General features: G+C 55.2%; 1 protein-coding gene across 1 annotated transcript; it reads right to left on the bottom strand.

The window, feature by feature from the left end:
- Positions 1 to 13,467: 13,467 nt before the first annotated feature.
- On the bottom strand, positions 13,468 to 24,396 carry KIF18B (kinesin family member 18B). The gene is made up of 15 exons (XM_081028404.1): positions 24,076 to 24,396; positions 23,251 to 23,408; positions 22,805 to 22,909; positions 22,493 to 22,603; positions 22,211 to 22,408; positions 21,877 to 22,053; positions 21,097 to 21,171; positions 20,841 to 20,941; positions 20,241 to 20,427; positions 19,763 to 19,887; positions 16,918 to 17,123; positions 16,109 to 16,634; positions 15,081 to 15,170; positions 14,535 to 14,617; positions 13,468 to 14,313 (listed from the first exon to the last, which is right to left on the bottom strand). The coding sequence occupies exons 1-15, from the start codon at positions 24,392 to 24,394 to the stop codon at positions 14,207 to 14,209; spliced, it is 2,568 nt and encodes an 855-aa protein (XP_080884530.1). The 5' UTR covers positions 24,395 to 24,396; the 3' UTR covers positions 13,468 to 14,206.
- Positions 24,397 to 24,635: the final 239 nt, after the last annotated feature.

A 24,635-nucleotide genomic window follows, 5' to 3' on the forward strand; every position in this document is an offset into this window, starting at 1 on the left:
GCTCTGTCCACTGCCCTGCTCGCTCTCCTGGCCTGGCTGCATTTTAGCCCCTGTGCAAGCCCTCTCCCGGAACCTGGCTTTCTGACAACACAGCACTGAGCAGAGGAAGGAGCACATGGGCTTTGAAATCAGGCAGGCCAGACCTTAAGTCCCAGCTCGGCCACTAACCAGCCACACAACTGTGGGCAAGTTAATTTACTTCTCCCAGCCTCAGTTTCCTCATCTGCTAAAGGGGATGATGGTGCCCACTTCTCTAGGTGGAAATGAGGAGTCAGTTAATTGAAATAATGTATGTTAAGTGACGGACACGCGTTAGTGCTCAATACATGTAGGTCCTTTCCTGTCCCCCTTCCCCTTTCCTACTTCTTTCTGACACTTCTCTGGGCCCTAATGACCCTTTACTGGCAGTGCTACCTCTAGCTGGTCCACCTGGTTAGCCAGGTGCTGAACCAAGCCCTGGGACGTACATATCTAGTGTTCCTAAATTTCTAGCTTAGAAGATTTTTCCATAGCTGAGAATCATTTGAAGGCCACCTACAAGTAAGAAGTAATTTAGTTTTTCTCTCCCTCAGAGAGAAAACTATAACATACCACACTCACTAATATTTAAAATTAAGAGCAGGGAACATAAAACTTTATTCACTACGAGAGTGCAATCCAGGGGGAAATAATCCTCTGGGCTGAATCAGCACCGAGCTGAGCAAGGGAGCCTCAGGGCCAGACGAATCGAGCAGAGAGCCTGGCCACCCAGCAGAGGGAGACCCTAGGGGTCCTCCCAGCGATGGCAAAGAGGTGAGGCAGAGGCTGGCGTTGGCTCAGAAGCCCCAGAGCGTCTCATCCGAGCACCGAAGGGCGCATCACCTTGAACACTGGCCACCCCTGCTAGTTTAACCTACATTTGCTTTGTGCCAGGGCCTGGACTGGGCACTAAGGTTTCTGGGAAGATGACACAGCCTGGCCCTGTCGGAAAACCTGGGAGGAGGGAGCCCAAGAAGGTGGGGAAACGGGCTTGGGGAGGCTCCTTCCCTGCCAAGCGAGAAAAGCACCATCTCTGAGGCAGGAAGCTAACCAAGAACCGGCGGGGCTCCATTTACAATGTGGTGAGCCTGAATTGGTATAACTTGTACTGTGAGGCTTTTGAGATATCTTGTGACCTTGTTGCCTTCCCCTTCGTTGGTGCCTTTGCCCCCTGTAGTGACAAGCAATTTGAAAAAACAAAACAAAACATAAAACACTCAGATGGGCAGAGCTTGCTCAGGGATCTGCGGACAGGACAGAGATTGAGACCCTAACCCAGGTCTGTGGTGAAACGGGGTGCAGGGATGGGGGGCGGGACACAGGGCAGAGCAGGACAAAGAGAGGCTACCAGCCCCACGCGGAATGCCCTGGGATGGTGTATTCTGGCTGGAAATTCTGCGGTGAACCATGAAAGCCCTCAAGGAGAGCCCTGGACCCCTTGCCCAGGTCCTCAGCCCTAGGCCAGGGCTGCAGCCCACGGGCCTGGGGGAGGAGGCAGGAATCCAATACTCTGGTCCCATGGCCCTGCTTTACTGACCTCGGATCTGCAGGTTGGAGAAGGTCTGCACAGGAATGGTGACGCTGAAAGATAGCAGAAGGAGAGGAGTGACCAGGCGGCCTAAGGACATCCCAGGTCAGGTCCTCGTCCAGGGTTATCATGACAGCTGCATTTCTTAGCTTTCCCCAGCAGCCGTCATGTTCCCTGGAGCTCCAAGAGTCCGCAAGGGGCTTGGGTGTCATCTGTGAACAGCTCCATTTGATGGCGAGTGGGGGCTTGGAAGATGGCAGAAGGGAGGGAAGAGTGGCAAAGAAAGTTCCGAAGAAGCAGAAAAGATAGGTATGGGGAAATGCGGTCCAGTCTTTGTTTGGAGGGTGTGGGGGTGGGGGGAGCCTTTTAGTTTAGGGGGTGACCCAAGTCCTTGCCCTAGGACCTAATCAGCATGGGTTGAATTGAATCCATTCATTCATTCATCAAACATTGAATACCTACTGGGAGTTAGGCCAGCACTGTGCTGGGTACTGGGGTAGGAGGGGGGCTGGACACCAGGCTGAATAAGACTGTCCCTGAAGCCAGAAGCACAGCAGGGCAGGTTCCCTAGGGCTGTGATCAGGGCTCACCGGTTCTCCTCGCCCTCCAGCAGCTTCCTGTAAGTGGCAATCTCAATGTCCAGGGCCAGCTTGATGTTGAGCAGGTCCTGATACTCCTGCAGGTGGCGGGCCATCTCGTCCTTGAGGCTTTGCCCCTCGTCCTCCAGCTGGGCCAGCGCCTCCTGGTAACTGGCTGCCTCCCGAGCATGGCGTTCCTCCTGCTCCCTCATCTGCCTCTCCAGGGACTCGTTCTGTGGGTGGTGCCAGCCAGTCCCTCGAGGCCTTGTCATGCTGCCTAGCCCTGGGACCGGACCCACTCCGGAGGGCTTTGAGGGCCCCCCCCACCCGTCCTGGTCCCCAGCATCCCCTAGGGTGGCAGGGGCCTTCCTCGGCTCCCCAGTCTTGGCTGCCCAGTCTCAACTCCCTGCTCTTATCTACCCACCTCTGGCCCTGCCCGCGCTCACCTTGCCACGCAAGGACTCCAGGTCGCAGGTCAAGGCCTGCAGCTGGCGCCGGTAGTCGTTGGCCTCGTGCTTGGCCTGGCGGAGCAGCTCTGCGTTGCGGGCAGCGGCATCTGTCAGGTCTGCAAACTAGATGGGGAAAGGGTCCTATGCAAGGTGCAGGCTGCAACTGCACGTGGGCTGCTGTGTGGGCCCGTGGGAAGCATGGTCGCTGGGAAATCAGGGAGGTGGGCAGGACCCCCACATTGTCCAGGTCACCCTAGGTCATTGGTCCTGGGTGAGATTATTCCCAGCAGCTGTGACCCATGGACAGGAGACACAGAAGCCATCTCTAGCCCGGAGCACAGTGCATGGTCAGGGAATGAATGAATGAGCAGTGTTTGCCACAGAATCCAAAATCTGCACTGGCAGCTCCATCTAGGGACTGAACTCTGTCCTCCCCCACTGTAGACAGTGGATTCTGATGAGCAGATACCTGGGTGCTAATAGCCCTCCCTCCCCCAGCTTGCAGTGAATTCCTCATGGCTCCCATCGGCCTCAGTCTGCTCAGAACCATCACTGGCCTCTGCCACTCACACTGCTCAGCTCGGTGCCCTGGGCGACCATTTCTGGGCCCCCACCTCTTGTGCTTTCCTGCCTCCAGGCCTCTACACAGGCTCTGTCCTGCGCTCAGAATGCCCCTTTCCTCTTCTCTTCATGTCCATAACCTGCCGACCCTGCTTAGGCCAAATGCCCTTCCTTCTACGGTACCTTCCCTGATCCCCACCTTGCATATAGACTCTGCCCTGCAGTGTTCTCTACAGACACCATATGTGGTGCACAGTACATTTCCCTGCTCAGACAGACCTCTGTAGCCTGGGCAGTGTCTGGCCTGCAGGAGATGATTAACAACCCAGGACACAGATGGCAGGGGCATCAAGAATGCAGGCTCCCAAGTGAAATGGAGGGGGCTGGAAATCTCATGTTAACCCTTAGAAGCTGTGTGACTTTGGGCAAATTAGTTAACCTCTCTGGACTTCAGTTCTCTCACCTGTCAAAGAACAGTCCCTACTTCATAGTAAGATAATCCATTCAAAGCAGAGGGCCTGGCATACAACAGTGTTTAGTAGCAACTAGTTATAGTAACAAATATTACTCCTATTTATTATGAAGAGAAATAATAATAAGTACTTAATGGTACCTATGTGACCCTGGGCAAGTCACCTCACTTCTCTGGTGAAGGTCAGTCACCAGAGAGGATCCTCTCCCAGCTTCCTCTACCCTCCTTCCCCAATTCTCTTGCATGGAGCCAGGAGGGCTGCCTGGAGGAGGCTGGCTGGTCCACAGTCAGGGTTACCTTGGACCGGTACCACTCCTCCGCCTCGTGCATGTTGCTGGATGCCACTGCCTCATACTGTGTGCGGATCTCTCTCAGGGCTGCTGTGAGGTCCGGCTTGGCCACATCCAGCTCCACATGGACCTGCTGCCGAGCCAGCTGCTCCTGGAGCTCCCGCACCTCCTGGCCCGGGTAAGAGAAGGGATAGCAGGGCTCAGGGGCCCAGGCTGCAACTGGGGGTTCCCCACAGCATGAAGTCCTCTTCTGCCAGCCCCTCGGATTCAGACGTTGGCTAAGAGAAATGGGACAGTCCCAGTGCATGGCGAGACTAGTCCAGGTTAGGGGAGGCATGGGCTATTTGGGGGCCTCACTGTCCTCCTCCCAGGCCTGGGCAGGCAGGAGCACTGAAAGTGTGCCTGGGTCCTCATGGGAGAGTGACTGAGTCCCTGTGGGGAGTAGGTGTGCCTGTGGGTCCCCAGGGTCCGTAGGGTCATGGATGCTGAATCTATGATCTGAGCTCAGAGCTCAGAGGGATCTTTTTTTGTTATGAATGGTTCTCACTTAAATGGAGAGAGATGGCAGAGAGAGTGGAGTCAGAGAGACTGCCTGTGTGACCTTAGCACGTTTTTTAACCTCGGAGCTTCAGTGTCCTTCTCTGTGAAAAAGGTAATACGGGAAGGGTTCCTATCTCACAAAGCTGTGGTGAAGGAAAAATGAGGCAACAGGCCCTTGTAATTCTCAGTAAGTGGAGTGTGTATCTGTGTGCATTTTACCAGGGGCTGTTGATGTTCTCATGTCTGTCTCTATCTGTCTCCCTCAGTCTCTCTGGGCATGTCTTTCTCTTCCTGTATTAAATCTCTCTGTCTCTCTCTCTCTCTGTTTCATCTCTGTGTTGTCCTTTCTTCCCTCTGCTCCAGCATTACCTCCTCATGAATCTTCCTCAAGAACTGGATTTCCTCCTCCAGAGACTCAGTCTTTCTCTCCAGGTCCAGGCGGGCCAGGGTGGCTTCATCTGCTTCCTGGAATAGGGAGGAGACAAAGGGCTGCTGTGACTCCAGACTCTTCCCCACTCTCTAGCTTTGTCTGATCCCCCCTTCTGGAGCTGGAAAAGTAGCGCATTGCTCGGGAGGGTTGGGCTTGGGGCTGTGCTTGGGTGGGCTGCCATCAACCCTTTCCCCCCTCCTGTGCCCCATCCCTCCACCCTCCTGACCTGTCGATAGGCAGCTAGGTTGTTCTCAGCCTCCAGCCTCAGGGTGGTTTCATCCTGGAGCCTGGGGTAGGGGGACACATTCCTGGGTCAAGGCTCTTCTGAGGACTCTTGGACCCCTGGCCCTGGAGGTGGCTGCCAGACAGACCCCCCGTGACGAGCGGAGTGGCAGGAGGAGTGAGGGGCAGAGGGGTCTTACACAGAGTGTAAGAGTGAGAAGAGTGAGCAGAGAAGGGCCTTTGTTTCAACTCATTACTAAGGGGCCTTATCAGGGTTGCTGCACCTGCTCCTGTTCACACAGGCGCTTCCACCAAACGTGCACTCACTGCTGCACGCACAAACACGCACATCCTCCTGCACTCGAGGGCACAAATGCAAGCTGGGCCAGCTCAGCAGAGCACCAAGCCCCTGGGATTTCCTCTGGCCTTTGGAAATGGATTTTATTAAGATCTCCGCTTCACAGCTGTGCATGCTGAGTGCCTTGACTCGGATCACGAGCTGGTGACAGGCAGTCACCTGTGTTCTGAAGCCAGGCCTTCCTGCTCTTTCCCTCACTCCCTCTACCCCAGAGCTCCATCCTCCTCGTGCAAACCAACCTTCCCTTTCAATTCCTCCTTTAGACAGACGCAGGCTCAGAGTCGGTGAGTTCCCCGCCCACAGTCACAATGCCCCACAGTGAATGAAAGGCACAGGCCCTGCCGGCTGGGGTCCCTGACTACCGCACAGGGCTCCCCAGTGTGGAGGTGCTGAAGGTCTTTGGGAATAAGATCCCTGAGGCTCTGGGCTTCTTCCAGTCCCTCCCAGAGGAGCAGAAACCAGGGAACAGGGAGACAGAGGCCCCTCCCTTCCCAGACCCTGCAGGCCTGCAGGCACTTCCTCTCAGGGGCTCAGTCCTCCCTGCTCACGAGGCCCCTCTCCCCTGGCCCTCTCCTCACTTCTGCCTCAGGGTGCCCAGGTCCCGTGCCAGATTGTCTCTCTCAGCCTCCAGCCGGGCGTTGCTGGCGGTGAGTTGATCAAGTTGCAGGCGCAGCTCCCGAAGCTCAGCCTGGTAGATGTCAGCCAGCTTGGTGGGCTCCTTGGCACGCAGCTGGTTCAGCTCAGCAGCCAGCGCCTTGTTCTGCTGCTCCAGGAAGCGCACCTTCTCAATGTAGCTGGCAAAGCGGTCATTGAGCTCCATCATCTCGGCCCGCTCACTGGCCCGCGTCTCCTTGAAGCCGGCGTTGAGTGCCCCGGCCAGGGAGAAGTCCACCCGGGCTGGCAGTGGGGGTGGCATCCGACCCAGGGAGAGGCGGGTTCCAGGACCCAGGTGGCGGCCACTGGGAGTCAGGCCTCTCACCACCGTCTCCGAGGAGATATAGGAGCGGCGCGCAGCCATAGCTGAGGTGGCCCGTCTCCTCTCCATCCTGGTCTGGCTCTGCTGGCTCCTGGGACGTGAGAGCTTTATGGAGGAGTGGGCTGGCCTGGCACTGCTCAGACTGCCCCTGGCAGCACTCTCTGGCATAGCCTGAGGGGGTGGGGCTGGGCTGCATCCCAGCCGTGGGGAGAGCTCCTCACCCCACCAGAGGCAGGGCCTCCTGGGCCCAAACAGAGGTACTGATGGGCGGTGCCTGGGCCAGATGTTGGGCCTGGGGCCTGATCACTGGGCAAGAGACCCTCTCTAGGAAGGTGGGTCAAAAAAGGGCTGGACCAGTTGACCTCTGACCTTCTAACTCTTAGATCCTATAACCCAGGCCTTCCCTCACTCAGCACTCCTTCTAGTGCCTGCTAGGTGCTGGCAATTTGACAAATACAAACCTGTTCCATAGTTTCAAGGAACAGTGTATGTTACAGATTCCTGCTGGGCCCCGTTTCCAACAGATTGCTGGAGACCTCCCCTCTGAACACAGGCAGCCCACATTCTTGCTTTCTCCCCATTCCCTGGAGTTCTGAGACTGTTGGCTAGAATTGGACACCAGCCCTTTGGAGGGTCAATTGAGGCCTCTCTCTAGCAGAGGGGGGATAATGGAAGGAACTTGGGGGTCCTGAGAGGGCAAGAGGAAGCAGGCACTGCACTCTCTGGCTCTCTCCTTGGGCCACTCTTAAGCCCCTGCCTCAGTCTCACCCTCCCTTGCCCAGTGTCCCTGCACCCCATCCCAGAGCCCGCGCCTTGACAACTCCACAAAGCAGTTATGAATGAGCTGGCTGTCCCTATTCCCATCTTTGTTCCTGCAATACCCTGTTTCCCTGGCCACCCCTCAACTCACTCTCACTGGAGATTTATCTCTTTCGAGTTCCCACATAACAGGCTGAGAAGATGGGAAAGGCCTCTGGGATGGGTGGGTTTGGGAACCCAGGAGCCACTGGGTCTAAACTGAGAACCTGGAACCTGGAACCTGTTGTCCCTTGGGTCTTCAAATCTCTCTACCCCTTATACTGTCATCTTGCAGGGTTGGCACCCTGCCCGGACCCCCACCCATCTGTGTCCTTGGACCTCTGAGAAGTGGGCAGCCTTCTTCTCCCTGACCTCACTCTGCCCACTGCCCATGCCTGGGCCTCTGATCCTTTTTCCCGGACACTTGCTGAATGGAGCCTTGTTCTCCACCGCCAGTGAGGGCGCCACACAGCAAGGGCAGCCCCCAGGGGGATGTGCTGTTTTTACCCGAAGATGCCAGGCTGTTAGGCGGGGTACAGCCCAAGCCCCCTGTTCAAAGAGCTTCTCGGAAAACATCTGAGGGGGGCTGAGGTGCAGCTGGGAGCAGGCTCTGTGCCCACCCCTGGCCATTGTATCTGTGCCAAGGTGAGTCATTCAGTGGGCACTTGGGGAAGGCCCAGGGGGGTGGCCAGCCCAGCATTGCCATGTCTCCAGCTCTACAGACAAGGCCTGACTGCTCACCCCCTCCCCAGCTCTCAGACCCAGCCCAAGCCCCTGAGCCCCAGCCCGGCCATGCCCTTACCCCATGCTGGGAGAGATGCTTTTCATTTGGGCATGTTATGAGCTGCCTGCTGAGGTTTTCCCTGTGACTCTTAGTGAAGAGAGAAGAGGTAAGAGTCCCTAAGTCTCTAGCCAGGGCCAGAGCAGTGACATGGGAAGGAGAATCTTGAGGAGAGGGCACCTAGTGACTTTTGATCCTGCTGTGGGTTTGGGAGCTGGGGAAAGACAGGGCTTCTTAAAGGAAGATCAAGACTGGGGACAAGCCCTTACCCTCTTCTCTGTGGCCAGGAGTGGCTGGCCTTCCAGCTTGCCGTGCAAGTCACAGCATATAACCTCCTCTTCTCGTAAGTGAAATCTAGTTGAAATGAGTGCCAAGCAGCCCTGGAGGGAAAAGATAGAACAAGAGTAAGAGGTGCCTGTCAGTGATGCTGAATGAGTTATATCTGTGTCTGCGTGAGATACAGGTGTGTTTCAGCAGCAGCAAATGGAGGCCCCACCTTCACCCTCTTCAGCCACCTCCCTGGGCCCCTGTCATAGGCCCAGGCTTCTTGCTCCATCTTTAAGCCCCATCGAACCCTCAGACCCATCCCGGAACTCAGCCTTTACCTATCTCAAGATATCTTCACAGAGAACCAACTAGGGAGAAAGACTTTGTTGTGATTGTGTACCCCACTTTCATTACTTTGTTATTACACATTCGTTGTAGAAAAATTAGAAATTACAGATATGCAAAAAAAATGGAATTAACCATAATTTTGCCACCTGGAGATAAACACTACCAGATTTTTCCCCACACATATAAATTCAGTTTTTTACAAGTGGGCTCACGCTGTACAAATTACTTTGTAATTTGCTTTTTTTCACTCAACAATATGTTGTGAACATTTTTCCATATCAATAAATATTTATCTACATCATCATTTTAACAGCTGCATGATTTTTCACAACATGCATTCATTTAACCAAATTATAGTTATATTCTCTCTCTCTCTCTCTCTCTCTCTCTCTCTCTCTCTCTCTCGTAGATCACACAATCATGCACACCTGCCCCATCAAATGGTGCTTCCTCTCTTGCTTCCCCAACCCGAGGGCCTCAACATCTGGAGCCTCAGGCCAATCCCTAGACCACCTTCTGGATTAGACAGAAAGCTAAAGGCCAGGGGGAGAGGATGCCTGGGCGGGGCGCCCCGCACAGGGCCTTCAGCCAAGCCGTGCCCTGCTTCAAGCTGAGATGAGAACGAGGTAACCTCTCACCCACTGTGCTTCTTCCCTATATCAAAACCTGTCAGGATGCCCTCTTACCCACAGAGCCCAAAGGCCTCCCAGGACAGACCAATACCACACCTGGCCTCAACGCACACACGAGGTGCCAGCATTTTCCAAATTTGCCAGCCTCTAATTCAAGTGGCTGTTTTGCCATTGGACCGCTGCCCACTGGCTCCGCTCAAGCCTCTGCCCCTCTCCCAGTGCCTGGCACAGCATGGTGGGCAGCAAAAGTGGGTGGGATGAAGAGAATATGGGTCTTTCTGGCTGACCCCTTGCAGACTGCTGAGTCTGTCCATCTTATGGCCTAGCCCTAAGAAAGGGAACCTGGCGCTCATGGCCACTAGATGGCAGTGCTCAGCTGCCCAGGTCCTAGTAGCCACAGCCTTGTAGAGGCAGGGACAAAGCGGTCTCAGCAGTAGTGGGCAGGCTTTCCAAAACCCAAATTTGTATCACATAGAAGCATCACCCCCTTATTCTCTAGAGTCGCCTCTGACTGCTATGGCAATGCCCTCTAGGTCAGAGAGCAAAGCCATGGCCACTCAATAGCTGTATGGTATTGGCTGACTTCCAGAACCTTCTGAGTCTCCATTTTCACATCTGTAAAATGCGGACTCCCTATACTTACTTCCTTGGTAGTTATGAGGATAAAATCGGTGAAAGCCAGACATAGCAGACCCTCGACAAATCAGCTTCTATTTCATAACACCTACCAGGTGCTTCACCTGTCTACATGTTAGCACATTTGCGATGGGGTGAGCTCAGAGGGGTGGGAGCTGGGTCCACCAGAGGGCTGCCATGTCCTATTGACTCCACTGGGGATGAGAGAGGGACAGAGGACAGTGTGTGGGCAGCCCCCCTCACTCTGACCCCCCCACACACACACACAAAGGGCAGTTACTTGGCAGTGTGGATAGGAGGCTGGGGGTAGCACCCAGTGAGGAGAGTGTGGGAGTCAGCACCATTTGGCCCAGACCACTAGTTGTTCATGGCTTAGGCCGCCAGGGGACACATACAAACTATGTCCACCTGCCCCAGAGGAGACTCAGAGCTGAGGCTGTTTCCCAGCCTGCTCTCCCGCCTCTGATTCTTCCATCCTTGCTCTGCCTCAACCCTCGACTACAGGCCCCAACTCTATTCAGTTTGAGAAGTTCTTAGTGTGTCAACATCTCCCATAGGAGTGGGTCTTTTCTGCACCTCAGCCTGAGGCTTCCCAAGGAAAGGGGCCATGCCTCCCCCCATGGATGGGGACTTCCTAATGCTAAGACCTATGTCTCATCAGACTGGGATCACCCTAAAAATAAGATCTGTCTCCCACTTCTAAGGCATCCACAGGACAGTAGTCACCCTCTCCCCTTGGATGGGAGCTCCCTGATGTGAGGACCCATGGTTCACAGTCAGCTGGGAGCTCCTTCAGGGCAGGGGTTGTCTCCCCCTTCCAGGTGGAAGAGGGCTCCCTCATGCCAGGGTGGGTTCCTTCTCCCATCCGCAGCCCATGCCCAGCCAGGCTCTGCTGGTTAGAAGCTTCTAACTCCAGTGGCTGAAGAAGGGCTCCTGGCTGAACTCCCAGACTCCTTCTCTCTCTTCCCTGCATCAGAGTCACAGCTCACTCACCTTCACAGACCCAGGGGCCAGGCTGCTGTGTTGGGGTTAATAAGCTCGGGCTCTTTCTCTCCTCCCCCAGCCGGGGCCTGCGTCAGTCTCCCTCCACTTCTCAGCCTCTAACCCTGAGAGTGGCTTTTTAATTGCTTTCCCCTATCTGCCATGCTCCCCACTCCCCTCCGTCTCCCTGCCTGACTGCGTCCCTCTAGGAGGGTGAGAGGCGGGGACCAGATACGTTCCTGGCAGGAGGAGAGGACTGGCGGGTGGTCTGTAATTTCCAATCCAGTGGTCCTTCCAATGGACAGGATGAGCCCGGGAATGGGGGTGGGAGTTCTGTGGGCGAGCTGAGGGGAGCCCTTGTGAGGAGCTAGAAAACAGCCATCGTCTCTAGGCCCCCAGGGTGACTCTGATAACTTTCAACCCCCAATCCTCCATCCCAAAGCCCTCCTGGGTCCCTCTGCACAAAAGAACTATGGAGGAGGGGAAGACAGCACACTGCTAGATTTTTTCTGGGAACGAGGATCCCCCAAACTTCGCCAAGAGCCAAAGGGACATTCCTGGGAGAACCTGGGGACAGGCGAGCAGGGGTCTGGGAGGCAGGATTCCTGAGTTAGCAGCTGCCAAGGAGGCTTCCCATGTGGTGACTGGGTCCCCTGTGGGGGCCAAGCTGGTGGCCAGGGGAAAGCCCAGTTCCCTCCCATTGACAGGTCCCAACACTGATGGAGGTTTGGCTTACACTCAGGTAACAAGGACAGGTGCCATCCTAATTCCCTGCATGAAGGGACTATGTCTTGTCTCTGTCTGAAGCTCCTGGCAGTGAGCCCAGTTCTCTGAACTGGGCAGGAATTTGTACCCGAGTGGGGTCCAGGCCTGAGCTACAGGGCTTGAGGTGGATGGAAAGGGACTGGGAAGAGAATACATCTAAACTCCCAGATGTGGCGAGGGGCTCTGCAAATACCCCCAAGGTGGCAGTGGCCAGGTAAAGCAGGGAGAAGGATCTAAGAGCAGGCTGGGCCAGCAGTAGGTGGGGGAGCCCTTGATTGTTGTGTCTTGAGGATGACGCTCTTTGTGTAAGAACAATCCATTCTTAGAGCCTTGTCACTGCCTACAGATGTCAGCTGCGATCTGGCTGTCAGTTCGCTGTCCCCTTGGTCCCCGTCAGCTCTCAGCAAAGATGGGGCCAGCCAGGCAGCCTTTCAGCGAATGGGCACACACAGCCTGACCTCCCGTGATTGAGGGCAGGAGCCACATGTCTTTAACTCCATCGGCAGAGTCTTTGTACATTTAATGGGTCACCCGAGAGCACATTTTGCATCATGGAGCCACAAGTGTTTGCTGAGTGAATGGCCAGCTGTAGAACACCCTTATCTAGAGTGACCTTTTCCACTTGCGTCAGCTGCCCCTAGCACAAGCGAATTCTGCCTCGTGCAATGGACTCTGTCGTGTGAAGCTTGCCCTCCTGGCCCTGGTTGCCAGCTGCCTTGCCCTGTGCCTGCTGCCGCTGCACTTGCAGGGGTGATGATGACAATCAAATGAGATAATATATGTGAGGGCCGCAGGAAATGGGAAGTTATTCAATTTGAATCCAACCGGCACTCACCGAGGCCTCCTGAGGTCACAGCACCACGCCAGGCCAGGCCGCTAGGGGCTACCAATGTGAAGCTGTGACTGCTTCTGTGGGAATCACGGTGCGCAGGGGGAAAGAAACTCATTAAGACTAATTGGAGGGGAGGGAACCCCAGGCACATGGAAAGAAATGATGTCTGTTCACTTCTGAAGGGAAGCAGCTTGGTGCCAAGCAAAGGATCAGACCCCAGTTTGAATCCTGGTGCTAACTCCAGGCATGTTTTGTTAACCGCTTTGCGTCTGTTTTCTCACTATACCCCATTAGACAGTGAAGTTTTGGGAAGGTGCCTGCAGACAGTAGGAGGATCTCAGTTCTCTGCTTTGTGCCCTTCCTTTTCTCCAGTCCTCCAAAGAGGAATCAGCATGGAGCGGGGAGGGGCTCACCAGGTTGGGGGAGGGGGGAGGCTGCTCCCCAGAATAGTGAGGACTCATTTGAAATTAGCAGAATTATTTACACACTACTCACAATGTGCTAAATGCCTTTTAACATGTTTGTTTTCAGAAGCAAGTTAAACACGGACTCCTGTAATTTTGTTTACACTAGTAATTCATTCAGACAGCCACGTCTTCCTGGAGAGACAGGTAAACTTGTGTTGAACTGTCACAATCCAAACGAGTAGAAAGGAAAGTCACCCACGGGGATGGGGAGTGGGGTTTTCGGGGGCAGGTAGGAAGAAAGTTTCTCTGGCTTCAAGCCTGTTGGGGCTTAGCCTGGAGCCTCAGCTAAGACCTGGGGACCACGAAGACTCTCTCCCCAACTGACTGAATGAGCACAGGACCCCTAACACCCCAAGGACGGAGCAGACCTCCACGTGTCATTCCTCCTTTACCTGCTCAGGAGCAGACGCAATCCTGCAGGAGGCAGAGGGAAAGGTTTTCTATACCCAGAAGTTTCTTGAGGTCCTGAAGAGTGGGAAGGTGAGAAAGGGAAGGTGTGTTGCTATTCTCCCTAGGTGTACAGAGAGAAACACACACCAAGGATAGAGATGTTTTATTAACCATTATAATAAAAATACATATCTATATCTACATATATGTATATACGTGTATCTATGCAGAGATAAAGGATCCGAGGATATAAATCCGAGTGTTAACAGCTCTGAGATCTAGGTGGTAGCATTAAGGCTGCATTTCCCTTTCTTTTTTACACTTCTTTTTGCACTGACTGAGTATCCCGTTTACAACAAGGTAAAAACAATGAAGCCATCTTCATTTGGAAATCAAGTCACTGCCATCATCTGTATCATCACCAGGACTGTGGCTTGGGCTGGGGCTCCTGCTCCAGGCTGGGAAGATGGGGCTGGAGATGGCCCCCTCAGAAGCCAGGAAGGGTCGAGCTGGGACTGCCCATTATGCCCCCATTGCATCCTCATCCCCCCTCCACTGCCTTCAGTGCACACGGCCCTGCGTTAGACTGGGAGCAGAGAACAAATGCTCCCAAAGCCACCTGCCTGCAGAAAGGGTGTTATACACCGGGGGGAATGGGGGCAGCACACTTTAAAATAGCAACGTGTTAACAGTCACAAATGAATGTATACATGCTGAGAAGCTGAGTGTAACAAGAGATTAATAAGCACCCAAGTAGCTGAATGAATGGCTGGGGGAGGAGTGTTAATGAAGGAAGAGGGTGTTGGCATTAATTGCTCCGAGCAGAGGAAGGCAGGTCAGCGCTCCGGGATTCAGGAGGGGAACGGCCAGGCAAAAGGGGCTGGCGGTCAGGACACCTTGGCGATGCAGCTCCCAACTAACAGCGCTCCCCCAGCCCTCATCAGTTCCTTCTGGCTCCTCTGGTTGCCAGGGTAGCGGGGACTGGAGGGGAGCTCTGCAGGCCAGTTACACAGGGGGAGGCAGGGAGGAAGGAGAAAAGTGAGGCTGTGTCCACTGTTCTCCTCCCCCCTCTCATCTCCCATCTCTCTTATCAGGGTCACCAGGACACTTGGAAGTACCCTTCCTCTCACCCGGGTCTCAGGCTACCCTGTCCCCTCTTAATGCTCTTCATCTGTCATCGTGGCCCAGCCCACCCCTGTTCTCAGTGTCAGTCACCTGGGGTTGCCAGGGGCTCAGCTGGCCTCTTCAAGGTGCTGCTGGGGAGGCAGGCTATGCGGCTTCTGCGGGAGAGTAAGGAACTGAGGGAAGGTAGGAAGGTCACAGCCACGCCCCTGGCTGCAGCTGGGGGTGGGTGGGTAGAGGGAGACACTAAGCCTTGAGAGCAGGGCAAGGATGAGCACCAAGTATTTTCAAGACAGATCTGAGGCTGGGAGAGGTGGGGGAGGGAAGCTTAGTGGGATTTGAGAGGTGCGGGGGCAGGTGGTCCATTCTCTCAATGAATCAATGAACACTGAATGTCTCCCTCATGGAGAGGGGGCCGGTGGCCTTTAACCAAAGAAGGGAGACACCCTTCACTTCTAGTATAATCCTGTAATAGCGAGGGACAAGGGAACCTCAGAGAATCAGACTCCAGCCCTGCTCACAGGACCCCCGCTACTGGCTCCAAGGGGTCCAGAGACACATGGGGGGGCCTGTAGTTGGCCCAGGCATCCAACGCCCTGATGAAAGCTTCCCCCGCCCCTCAGACCTCCCCAACCTCACCTCATAATGCGCCTCTTCTTGCGAGCTGAGGTCCCAGGGAAGGAAGACGCTGACTTGGGGCCCTTCATGGTGAACAGGGGCACAGGTCCACTGGGGGAGGGAGAAAGATGACGGGAGGCAGGTCAGGAGGGAACCGGCAAAGGGTGCCAGCACCTCCTTCCTCCAGTCCAGTGTGGGGGGTGGGGAAATTGAACAAGATGACCTCTGAGGTTTCTTCCTACTAAGAGGTGGATTCCTCTCCCTGCCTCACTCGGCCTGGGCTGACAGCTGAGTGACAGATCTGTTCTGGGAGAACGTCCAGGTGTCAGTTTCTGGTATGTCCAGGGAACTGAAGTTCAAATGATTTCACCCTTCCACCTGCCCATTCGGCGCTTGTTACTGAGAGGTGGTTTGGGGCGGGGGGGCGGTGGACAGCCTGCTGCCCTTGGCCTCACAAGTCCAGGTCAGCCTGCCACTTTTTCTTGGCTTTGGACTGTCCTGAGCTGGTCACTATTCTCCTACCCTGCCATGTGGGTGAAAGGCAGGGTTGAGAACTTCCTCTTCTCACTGAAAAATGCTGAATAAAGTTTTCTGAGGATCCCCTTCCCAGTTCCAGATGCTGGGCTGGAGGGTAAAATGTGGGGGTGGCAGCAGCAGAGAGGGATTTCCTAGTGGGACCCAGAACTCAGGTAGGGTCAAAGGGGCCAAGCAATGTAGAGGAACAGAGCTGGCTGGGCTCCCCTGGTGAATTCCTGCTCCCTGCTGACCCTCCCGTTAGCTACTCATGGGTGTGCCACAAACCAGCATGGAGCTGGTGGCTTTGAGATAGACAGACAAGGCAGGGCCCCTGAGAGTAGCAATGCCTCCATGGAGGTGTATGTTCTGCCCTCTTGGGCCTGGGGAGCGACCAACCTGATCAGACCACAGGGAAAGAGACGACAAACGTTCTGGCTCCAAGAGCTGGGCTGTCTTCCATTCCTCTTGGCAGCACCACTGTACCTGCCTGACCCCTGACCCCTGCAGGGAGGGAGGCTGGAAGGGAGACCCACCTGGGGATGAAGGGCAGATCCAGCCTTTTCAGTTCCTGGGGCACATTCTCCCAGGCAGCACCTTCATGGAAACCCAGTTTTGAGGGGAGCTCCTCGGAGAGATCAAAGGTGGCGTTGAGGTCCCTTGCAGGTCGGCCCAGAGGGGTGGAGCAGTTCTGCATAGCAGAAGGGCCCAGCGGCACCCGGCTTTTGATGACTGTGGCCGGGCAGCGAGGGGAGTGGCAGGGGGAAGAGACCCTTCCCCCTTTGGGGGGGGTGGATCCCCATGAATGCCGAGCCTCAGGCAGTGACCCCCTGCTCAGGCAGGGCAGGAAGGACTGGCGCTGGCGCTTGGTCCCCTGCTTCGGGGCTGGGGGACCTTCTTGCTCTGAAGGGCTTAGTCTCCTCCTTCTCTTCTTCTCCATGGGCTGTGCCACTGTCTGGGCTGCGGTGCGGTCAGGCCCAGGTGGGACCCCGAGAACGTGCACGAGGCCACTCAGTTGCCTTGCCATGGTCCGGGTTACAGGGCCAGAGTATCCTGGAGCCTCTGGGCATAGAGAAGGAGGGTGCTGAGGGGAGATCATGGACTGACCGGAAGAAAGGAGTGTCTAGAATTTAAGGAGAGAGACACTGGAGACATGCAGGTGCCGCTAACCCCTCAGTTCTGCCTTGACTCCTGGGGCTTCTCTGTATGCAGAAGTCCATGGTCCCAGGGGCCTAGCCTCCTGCCGAGGCATAACCCAGCGTCGGAGGCCCCAGCCACCCCTCAGCACCAGCTGGGCTTTGGAGACAGCACCAACAGGCAGAGGCAGAGCAAGAGCAAGACTCACTTGACTCTGAACACAGCTCCTGAGCCAGAGGTGCCCCTCTGGCACGACCAGGAATCCCTGAGGTCTCAGCTCCAGGCCCAAGTTTTTCCTCTTGCACCAGCTGCTGCAGGGTCTCAAACTCTGCAATCATGTCGGGGGTCAGGAGGTTGGCTGCTTGGAGCAGGGAGTACTGCCGCTGGGCCAGGGATAGCACCTTCAGCGCCAACCTGGAACAGAGGGAAGGGGAGCCCCGCCCTACTCAACCCGTCTGCTCCAGGTGTGGTAAGGAGCTCATGTGGGCTGGCCCCTGGCTCCTGCCTGCCTTGCCTCAGGCTGGCTGGCTGGTCATCCCAGCCATGGCTCCTGCTCTGCCACACCCTTGCTGAAGACCAAAGCTGGCAGAGTTGGTCACAGGTAATGATGGGAGGCTTTACGCATACGCACTAAACATGGCCCCCAACAAAGATAGTGACCTGGGAAATAGGGAAAGGGCGCTAAGTGGCCTTGGACTCAGAAGGTCTGAGTTTCCGTGTAGCTCTGTCACCTACTGCTGCTATGATCTTGAGTCAAGTTCTTTTTCCCGAGGGGCAATAAAGTTAGTAGTGAAGAGCCAGTTTCAAGTCAGAAGGCCAGCCTGCCAGCTCCAATCCCGGCTCTGACACTTCCCAGCTGTTAAGCGTGGATCATGCTCACCCTCAGTCTCCACATCCTTTAAATGGGGATAACAAGTACCACCCACCTCATTGGGTTGTTGGGAGGATGAAATGACTTACCTTATACAGAGAGTGTTTAAAGAGTACCTGGCACATAGTGAGCACTAGAAGGTTGGCTAACTATTGTTTTCTGTAAAATAGAAATAATGCCATCTACCTCATTAGGAGATGAAATAAGATAGGTTGTGTGATCTTGGTTCTGAGAAGACCTTCACAACGGCATTCAGTCTGAGCTTTCTATGTAACTCTACTTACTGGTTGGGATCCTGAAAGAGTATGTGCGAATCAGCGGATATTTCACATGCACTGAGGGGCTATTTAAGGAAAATTATGATAGTAATGCGATTATTGATGTTGTAAATTTAGATTCTAATAAAGCAAATTTCCTTTCTGTCAGGCACACCTATGATAGAAGAATAAACACAATTATCTCGGTGGGGATTAGTCATGGCCAATAATTTATCCTCAGGTAGCATAATCTACTACCTGCCTGGACACCTCTGAGCCCCCTCCTCTGCCCTCAGTGTGAGCTCGGGAAACCCGAACTCATTTTCTAAAGCAGCCTCCAGGCCTTTTTGAAAAAAGGCAGGATGTAAATTAAAAAAGACACAGCAGAAACTCATTCTATATCCACCTGAGCCACACGTATGAAGCTTGGGCTACTGAGAAATGGGGGTGTGTGGGGAGAAACGCACTAGGCTGGAGGTCAGATGACCTGGGTCTGGCCCCATCCCTCTCGCTGAAGCTGTGTGGCCCGGGGGAGATGCCTCAGTACCCCTATCTGACAAATGGGGACTTGGTCTGTAGCAGGGGTTTTTCTCAAATTAGGTTTCAAGAAACCCATCCGAGGACATCTTAAATGAAGCAGCTCTGCCTTATCTGTTCTACATTAGATTTCAGCATAAGAGTTCATGTGAAGAAAGGACTTTGCAGCTAAAAAAATTCTACAAACCATTGAACTGGAAAATCTTAGATCAACTCAGTACCCTGGTGGTCTAAGAGTCTAACGTCTAAAGCCAAAGAGAAATTATTTCCCATTATCTGGTTGTTAGGGTGTTTCCAAGTATGGAGATGATCTAGAATGTCCTGCAACCCCTAATACTTGGGGTCTTCTGTCACATTTTATTAGTATTGCAGCTCAAAGAAGTAGGGAGAGTAAGGCCTACGATTCCCCAAATCATAGCCAAGACTGAAGTAACTTGTCGGAGGCCACAAAACCAGAGGCGCAGAAGAAATGAGAACCCTGGCGTCCTCTCTCCTCGCAATGGGGGACACCAAGCAGAGACACCCTGAGTCATCAGTGGGAGCCTGTGGTTGTTCCCTGGGGATCAAGGGGACATCCTGCCAATGCATCCCTGCCCCTCCTGGGCCCTGGGGAGTAGGCAGCAGGAGACAGATAATAAGCTGCTGATTATTCCGGCTGCAGCATTTTTGCTGAGTCGGGAACAGACACTCCCCAACAAAAAATAAAATTAAACAGGCCCTTCTGTCCAGAAGCTTTAAATATACTGCCTAGCGTGAAGCGTGCTGGGGAGGGCAGAGTGGGGTTGGCAGCAGCAGAGTTAAGTGGCAAGGGATTTATTTTCTGGGGGCCAAGGAAAAAAATACTAACAGTATCTCTCTATTCAGCACAGAAAGAATGGTCCAAAGTCCATTTCTGTTTGGCTTTGGGTGGTGGTTTGTATTTACTTCGGAGAAGAAACAGCTACAGTCAGTCTGTTGTTGAAGACACATGGTAAACACCTGACTCAGGAAGGCTCTTCCTTCCTCAGCCTGCCACCTGACTTCTCTCGGCTGCTCCCTCCTTGCTGAGGACAGGCAGTCTGCCCCTCAGACCGGAAAGCAAAGCACTAGCCCAGGTCGCCCTGCCCTAACTCAGTGTTTGCCAGCGATCTGGATGGAATTTGGTGTTTTGCTTCCTGTTGGGCTGCCAGCTACATTGAGGAATAGATAGAGAAATGATTAAGTAAATAGAGTAGGTGATAATATGAGGTTGTCGAAAGCAGATAAGGGACAATGGTGATGAAAAAAGATTTAAATCTTAACTGAAGCACAACCAGCGCTTTTGTGATTTAGCATCAACTCCCACCTCAGGAGGCTGGAACCCATCGCCTCCCACCTTGGACCCCAAAGAAGAGCCAGGAGACACCTACTGCTTAGAACGGTCGCTTCCCAGTTTCTGTGGTGAGAGGTCCACAACTGGCTTGGGCTGCAGGGTCAGGCCAGGGGACCCCGGCGGTGGGTGTCTGAGGCTCTGCTCTGGCACCTGCATTGGAACCTAAAGAGAAAGTCACAGGGAGAGGGCCCAAGATGGCCTCCCTCCTTACATAAGCAGTTCCTAAAATCTTTTCCCCTTCCAAAAGTGGGAATGATAGCTCCTGGACTGGCCAGGTCCTGGTAGGGGCTTTCTTTCTCCCAGTCGCTGTCCCCCCTCCCTGCTCCCCTGCTGGTAACACGCATGCTCCTTACTGCCAGACACACAGGACCTGACAGAATAGCTCTTTTCTTGCACAGGAGCTGAAAGCCTCCTACTGACTTAAGATGTGACATCCAGGTAGAGTACCCAGGACTAAAGGGAGTCTGAATTTGGAGGAACATTTCTTCCAGGATCCCACCAGCTCCAAGTCCTACCTCTTGGGCCGGGCCTTCGTCCTTGTCCTCAGGAGGCTGCTCCTGGCCTGAAGAGTTCCCTTCCACGACCCTCTCCACCTGGGCCTCTGTCCCCAGGCTCTCTTCTGGAAGGACCGCAGCCTCTGGGTGGAGCTCTGCGGGGCAGGGCTGGCTGGGAAGGCGGGATGGTGGGGAGGAGCTTGGAAGGCTAAGGGGGAAATGAAGGGTTTGAGAGGAGGCAAGTAGGGGCAGGGTGGGAAAGCAGGGAGGGGGCAGGTAGCACCAGGTGGTACAGGGCCCACAGGGATGGATGCTTGGCGAACAAATACATAGTAGCGGAAGGGCGGAGGAATCAGCAAGGTTCTGGTTTAGGAAACAATGACACCCACCCCTTAACTGTACCTCCTTTTGAATAAGATGCTGCTGATAAGATCTGTGGTGTCATTTATTCATTTGACACAGAGCATTTTAGGTGACAATCAGAGTGCTGGGCACTGAGTGGGAACCCCTAACCCTAGGTGTCAGCACAGAGGCAAGGAGTCCTAGCCCTCCAGAAGCTGGAGAGTGGGGGCTTTCCCTGCCGAGCTGAAGGATGGAGCAGGTATGGGCCACAGAACTCACGGCTGTTGTGGACGGCCCGATTTGGGGGGCTGTGGAAGGTCCTGTTGTGGGGCCCCGGCTCCCGCCTCATACACTCGGAGCTTCTCTCTCAGGGTGGCCACCTGGAACCAAAGTAGCCAGCCCTTCAGAACCCCAAGGGTGCACAGGAGGTGCTGGGGGGTACATAGAGCCCTGGCCACACCCCAGCACTCCTGTCTCTTGCTCTCTTGCCCGCAAGCCAGGGCACCCTGCCTCCCGGCCCAGGGAGACTCCTCACCTCAGCCTGGAGCTGCTGGCAGACGGTGGCGTACTGGCTGATATGACAGTCCAGGCTGATCACGTTGCTCTTCAGCTGAGAGGGGAGCACAGGGGAGAGATGTGTTTGTTCATTCCGAGCAGCTTTAAGCAACCACTTCCAACGGCCAGGCACTGCGCTAGGAGCCTCACGCATATTCCCGTGACTCACCCTCAGGACTGGGGAAACAGACCAGGGAAGCTGGCTCGCCTGAGGCCACAGCAAGAGGCAGAGGTTGCCTTTGAACCCAAGACCCCTGACTGTCTGACTAATACACTCTCACCAGGCCAGGGGCTTTTCAGCAGCTCCAGGAGCGCCAGGGCTCCCTGGAGGAGGCAAGGGAAACTGCAGCCACTCTGCTTTGGTCTGTGTTTTATGTTGGTGTTTATGTTGTTTTGCTGAAATACGGTAATGCTGCTAAAAACAAGTCTGAACAAGATCAATCACTGGTCAACACACGGCTATCCCCTCCCTCTTTAGACAATCCTGCCTCCGTCATCCCAATGCTGTGATCTTTTACTCCTTTTCCAGGACTTGGAGACTGCCCTGCCTCTTCCCGAACTGCTGTCTTCCCAAGGATGAGAGCTGTGTCACTTCTACCACAAACAATTTCCCTGAAGACAGAGGCTAGGGAACGCCTTCCCTCTGCCCGGTTGGAATACTTGCTCCAGGCCCTGGAGGAAGCGGGTGGGTCCTGTCCCTCCCTCCTCCTGGCCTGGAGGTTCCCCCCATACCAGGCCGGCGCTCCCAGCTGGCACGCACCGAGAGTTTGATCTCCTTGGCCCGGTTGGCATACTTGAGGGTGTTGTAAGTGTCCTCGTAGGTCAGGCCAGAAGGGCTGACGGCAGCAATCATCACCGTGCGACAGTTGCCCCCCAGAGAGTCCTTGAGCAGGCGCGTCAGTTTGCTGTCCCGGTAGGGCACATGAGACTTTCGGCCCTGGAGGGCAGCGAGCGGGCACGGGGTGAGGTGGCTGGACTAGACGGGCCCAGGCTGGGACCTGGCAGCCTCTGGCCCGGTGCTGGAGGGAGGGACCCTTGGCTTTAGGCACTCTCAGTGGCTGTCCTGGGGGGACCCTGGGTCTGTGCAGCTTTACCTTTGCGTCGGCCAGGGCGTTGAGGACATTGATGAGGGCCAGCAGAGAGCGGTTGATGTTGGCACCCTCCCGCAGCCGCTCCCCCTTTGCGTGGGTGCTGGATGCCCTCTCTGAGCCAGCCAGGTCAATCAGGCTCATCTTGGCCACCCGAAGTGCTTGGGTCAGACCTGGAACCCGGTCCTGCTGTTTCACGAAGATCTTGGGGGACAGAGGGCAGAGGTGAGGGGGTGCTGGATGGCAGGAGCCAATCTTCAGGCTCTGATCCACGACCCCCCCTCTCACCTGGAAGATGGCATGGGAGCGGGAGGAAGTAGCGTTGGCGTCCGTGGGGTGCTGCGTACGGTTCCGGTTTCCCCTGGTCAGCATCTCCAGCAGCTGCTCAGCTGAAGTTGGCTATAGAAGAGATGAACAGGACGGGGGCTGTGGTCTCCCCCAACCGGCACTTTCCCCCAACGGGAGGGCTGCTCTCCAGAACCCATGTCCCCCCCTTGCTACCGGCACCATCATGGGATCCGGGGCATCCCCCAACTGCCTGGGGAAGGAACCCCAGAGGACCAGTGTGATTGCCTGTGCCGCCCAAGCCCCATCCCACACCTGGTGGAAGGAAAGCCCTTGCACCACCACCCCTTTATCGGGGTCCTCACGGATGGCGAGGGGCCCCTTGGGCTCCAGGAGGTCATGGATCTGCTCATTGTAGACCTGAGGAGAAAGGAAGCGAGGGAGACCTGAGGAACAGGGGCAGTCACGGAACCTCTCCCCTGCGGGCTGGGAGGCCTGAGCTGCCGGGCAGGGGAAGCACGGCCAGGTGCCACCACAGAGTGGCATTTTGTGGGATGACGTTAAGTGACAAGAGAAGGAGGAGCAGGTTTAGCTCAAATGCAGTCTTTGAGCTCTACCTGCCCTCTGGGCTCTCACTGCGCCCCCATCTACCCCCTTCCTACCACCCTCTCCCCCCCTGCTCACGCCACTCCTCTCTCTCTTGAGGTGGTTGTGAGAATGAGGGATGGGGCCCCCCTGTCCCAGGGAGGGGACAGCCCTACCTCCTGGTAGCTGATGAGCACCTCGAATCGCTTCTCCTCCTGGCAAGCCTCCAGCCGCCTGTACAGTTCCATGGTGGTCAGGTACATGATGCCGGGGTCCCCCTCTCTTCCCAGCATTGTGTGTGTCTTCCCGGCCCCAGTGGCCCCATAGGCAAACACTACAGAGGACAGAGTAGGGAGTAGGGTGGCGGCAGGACCAGCTCCGACGTCTCCAGCGGCTCCGTCCATGTACATCTGCCCAGCTCCCTTTTCCCTCCTCCCCAAGCCGCTTCCTTTGCCTTCCATCTGCAGTCCACTGCTCATACCCACTTGCACGCCCCACATTTGTACTGTAGCTTTTGCGTTCTCCTTTGCATGTCTATGTCCCGGCTCCCCTATAGGCCTGTGGATTCGAGGGCCAACGGGTCCCCACTGTGGGTGGGGCTTCTCCCTTCCTCAGGGAAGCCTTCTCCACTCTAGGAAGCTCCCTCTGTTGAAGGCCCCTAGCTCGTTCCCTCATATCACTTACCTCAGTTTATAGCCACCCATTGGTGGGTATCATTTTGATTAGTGTCTTCTCCCCCCTCTAGACTGCAAGTGTCTAAAGGACAGGAACCACGTCTGTCTGACCTGCTGTTAAATCCCAGGGCCCAGGAGAGTGCCTCACACACAGAAGAATGAATGGAGGACCCACAGAGAATGCAAGGGTCAGAGCCCTCCTCAACAAGTGCCCAGCTGACGGGGAGGTGGGCGCCTGTCGGAAGACCCATGAAACCCTGAAGAGGAAGCAGGGAGGCAAGGCGGTGACCGGCCAGGGCCCTTCCTCATCGCTGCTCGGATGCTCACCTGAGCAGTTGTAGCCCTGGAGGAAACTGTCCAGGATGCTGTGGGTCGTGTGCTGGAACACGTCCTGCTGGGTGGCCGCCTCACCAAAGACCCGGTCAAAGACAAACGTCAGGTCTTTGCCCTTCTTCTTGGGGCCCTCATGGGTGCTGCCCCATTTCAGGCCAAGGAAGCCCCCATCGGGCTCCTCAGGGTCAAACACCAGCACCTGCTCATCCACCACCTGAACCACAGGCCTCCGCTGGCTCTCCAACTCCCGAGGGGTGAGGGGCCGCACCCTCACCACCACCTGCACCATGCTGTCCTCCACCGCCATCACCATGGCAACACCTGGGCAGAGACACAGTGAGATGAGGACCATCCACCCTGGACCTGCCCGGATGTCCCCGCAGCCTAGCACTCAAGGTCCCCTCCCACACCCTCTCAACTGCTGAGCTCCGTTTATACCTCAAGAAAATAAGGATATTGGTGCCAGCACCAATTATTAATAAATATCTTTTTCACCTGAAATACCACCTTTGTCATTTCTAAATGACTATATGTTTTTCAGAGGCCTATTACTG

The sequence above is a fragment of the Rhinolophus hipposideros genome, assembly GCF_964194185.1.
Source record: "Rhinolophus hipposideros genome assembly, chromosome: 20".
Lineage (NCBI taxonomy): Eukaryota > Metazoa > Chordata > Mammalia > Chiroptera > Rhinolophidae > Rhinolophus > Rhinolophus hipposideros.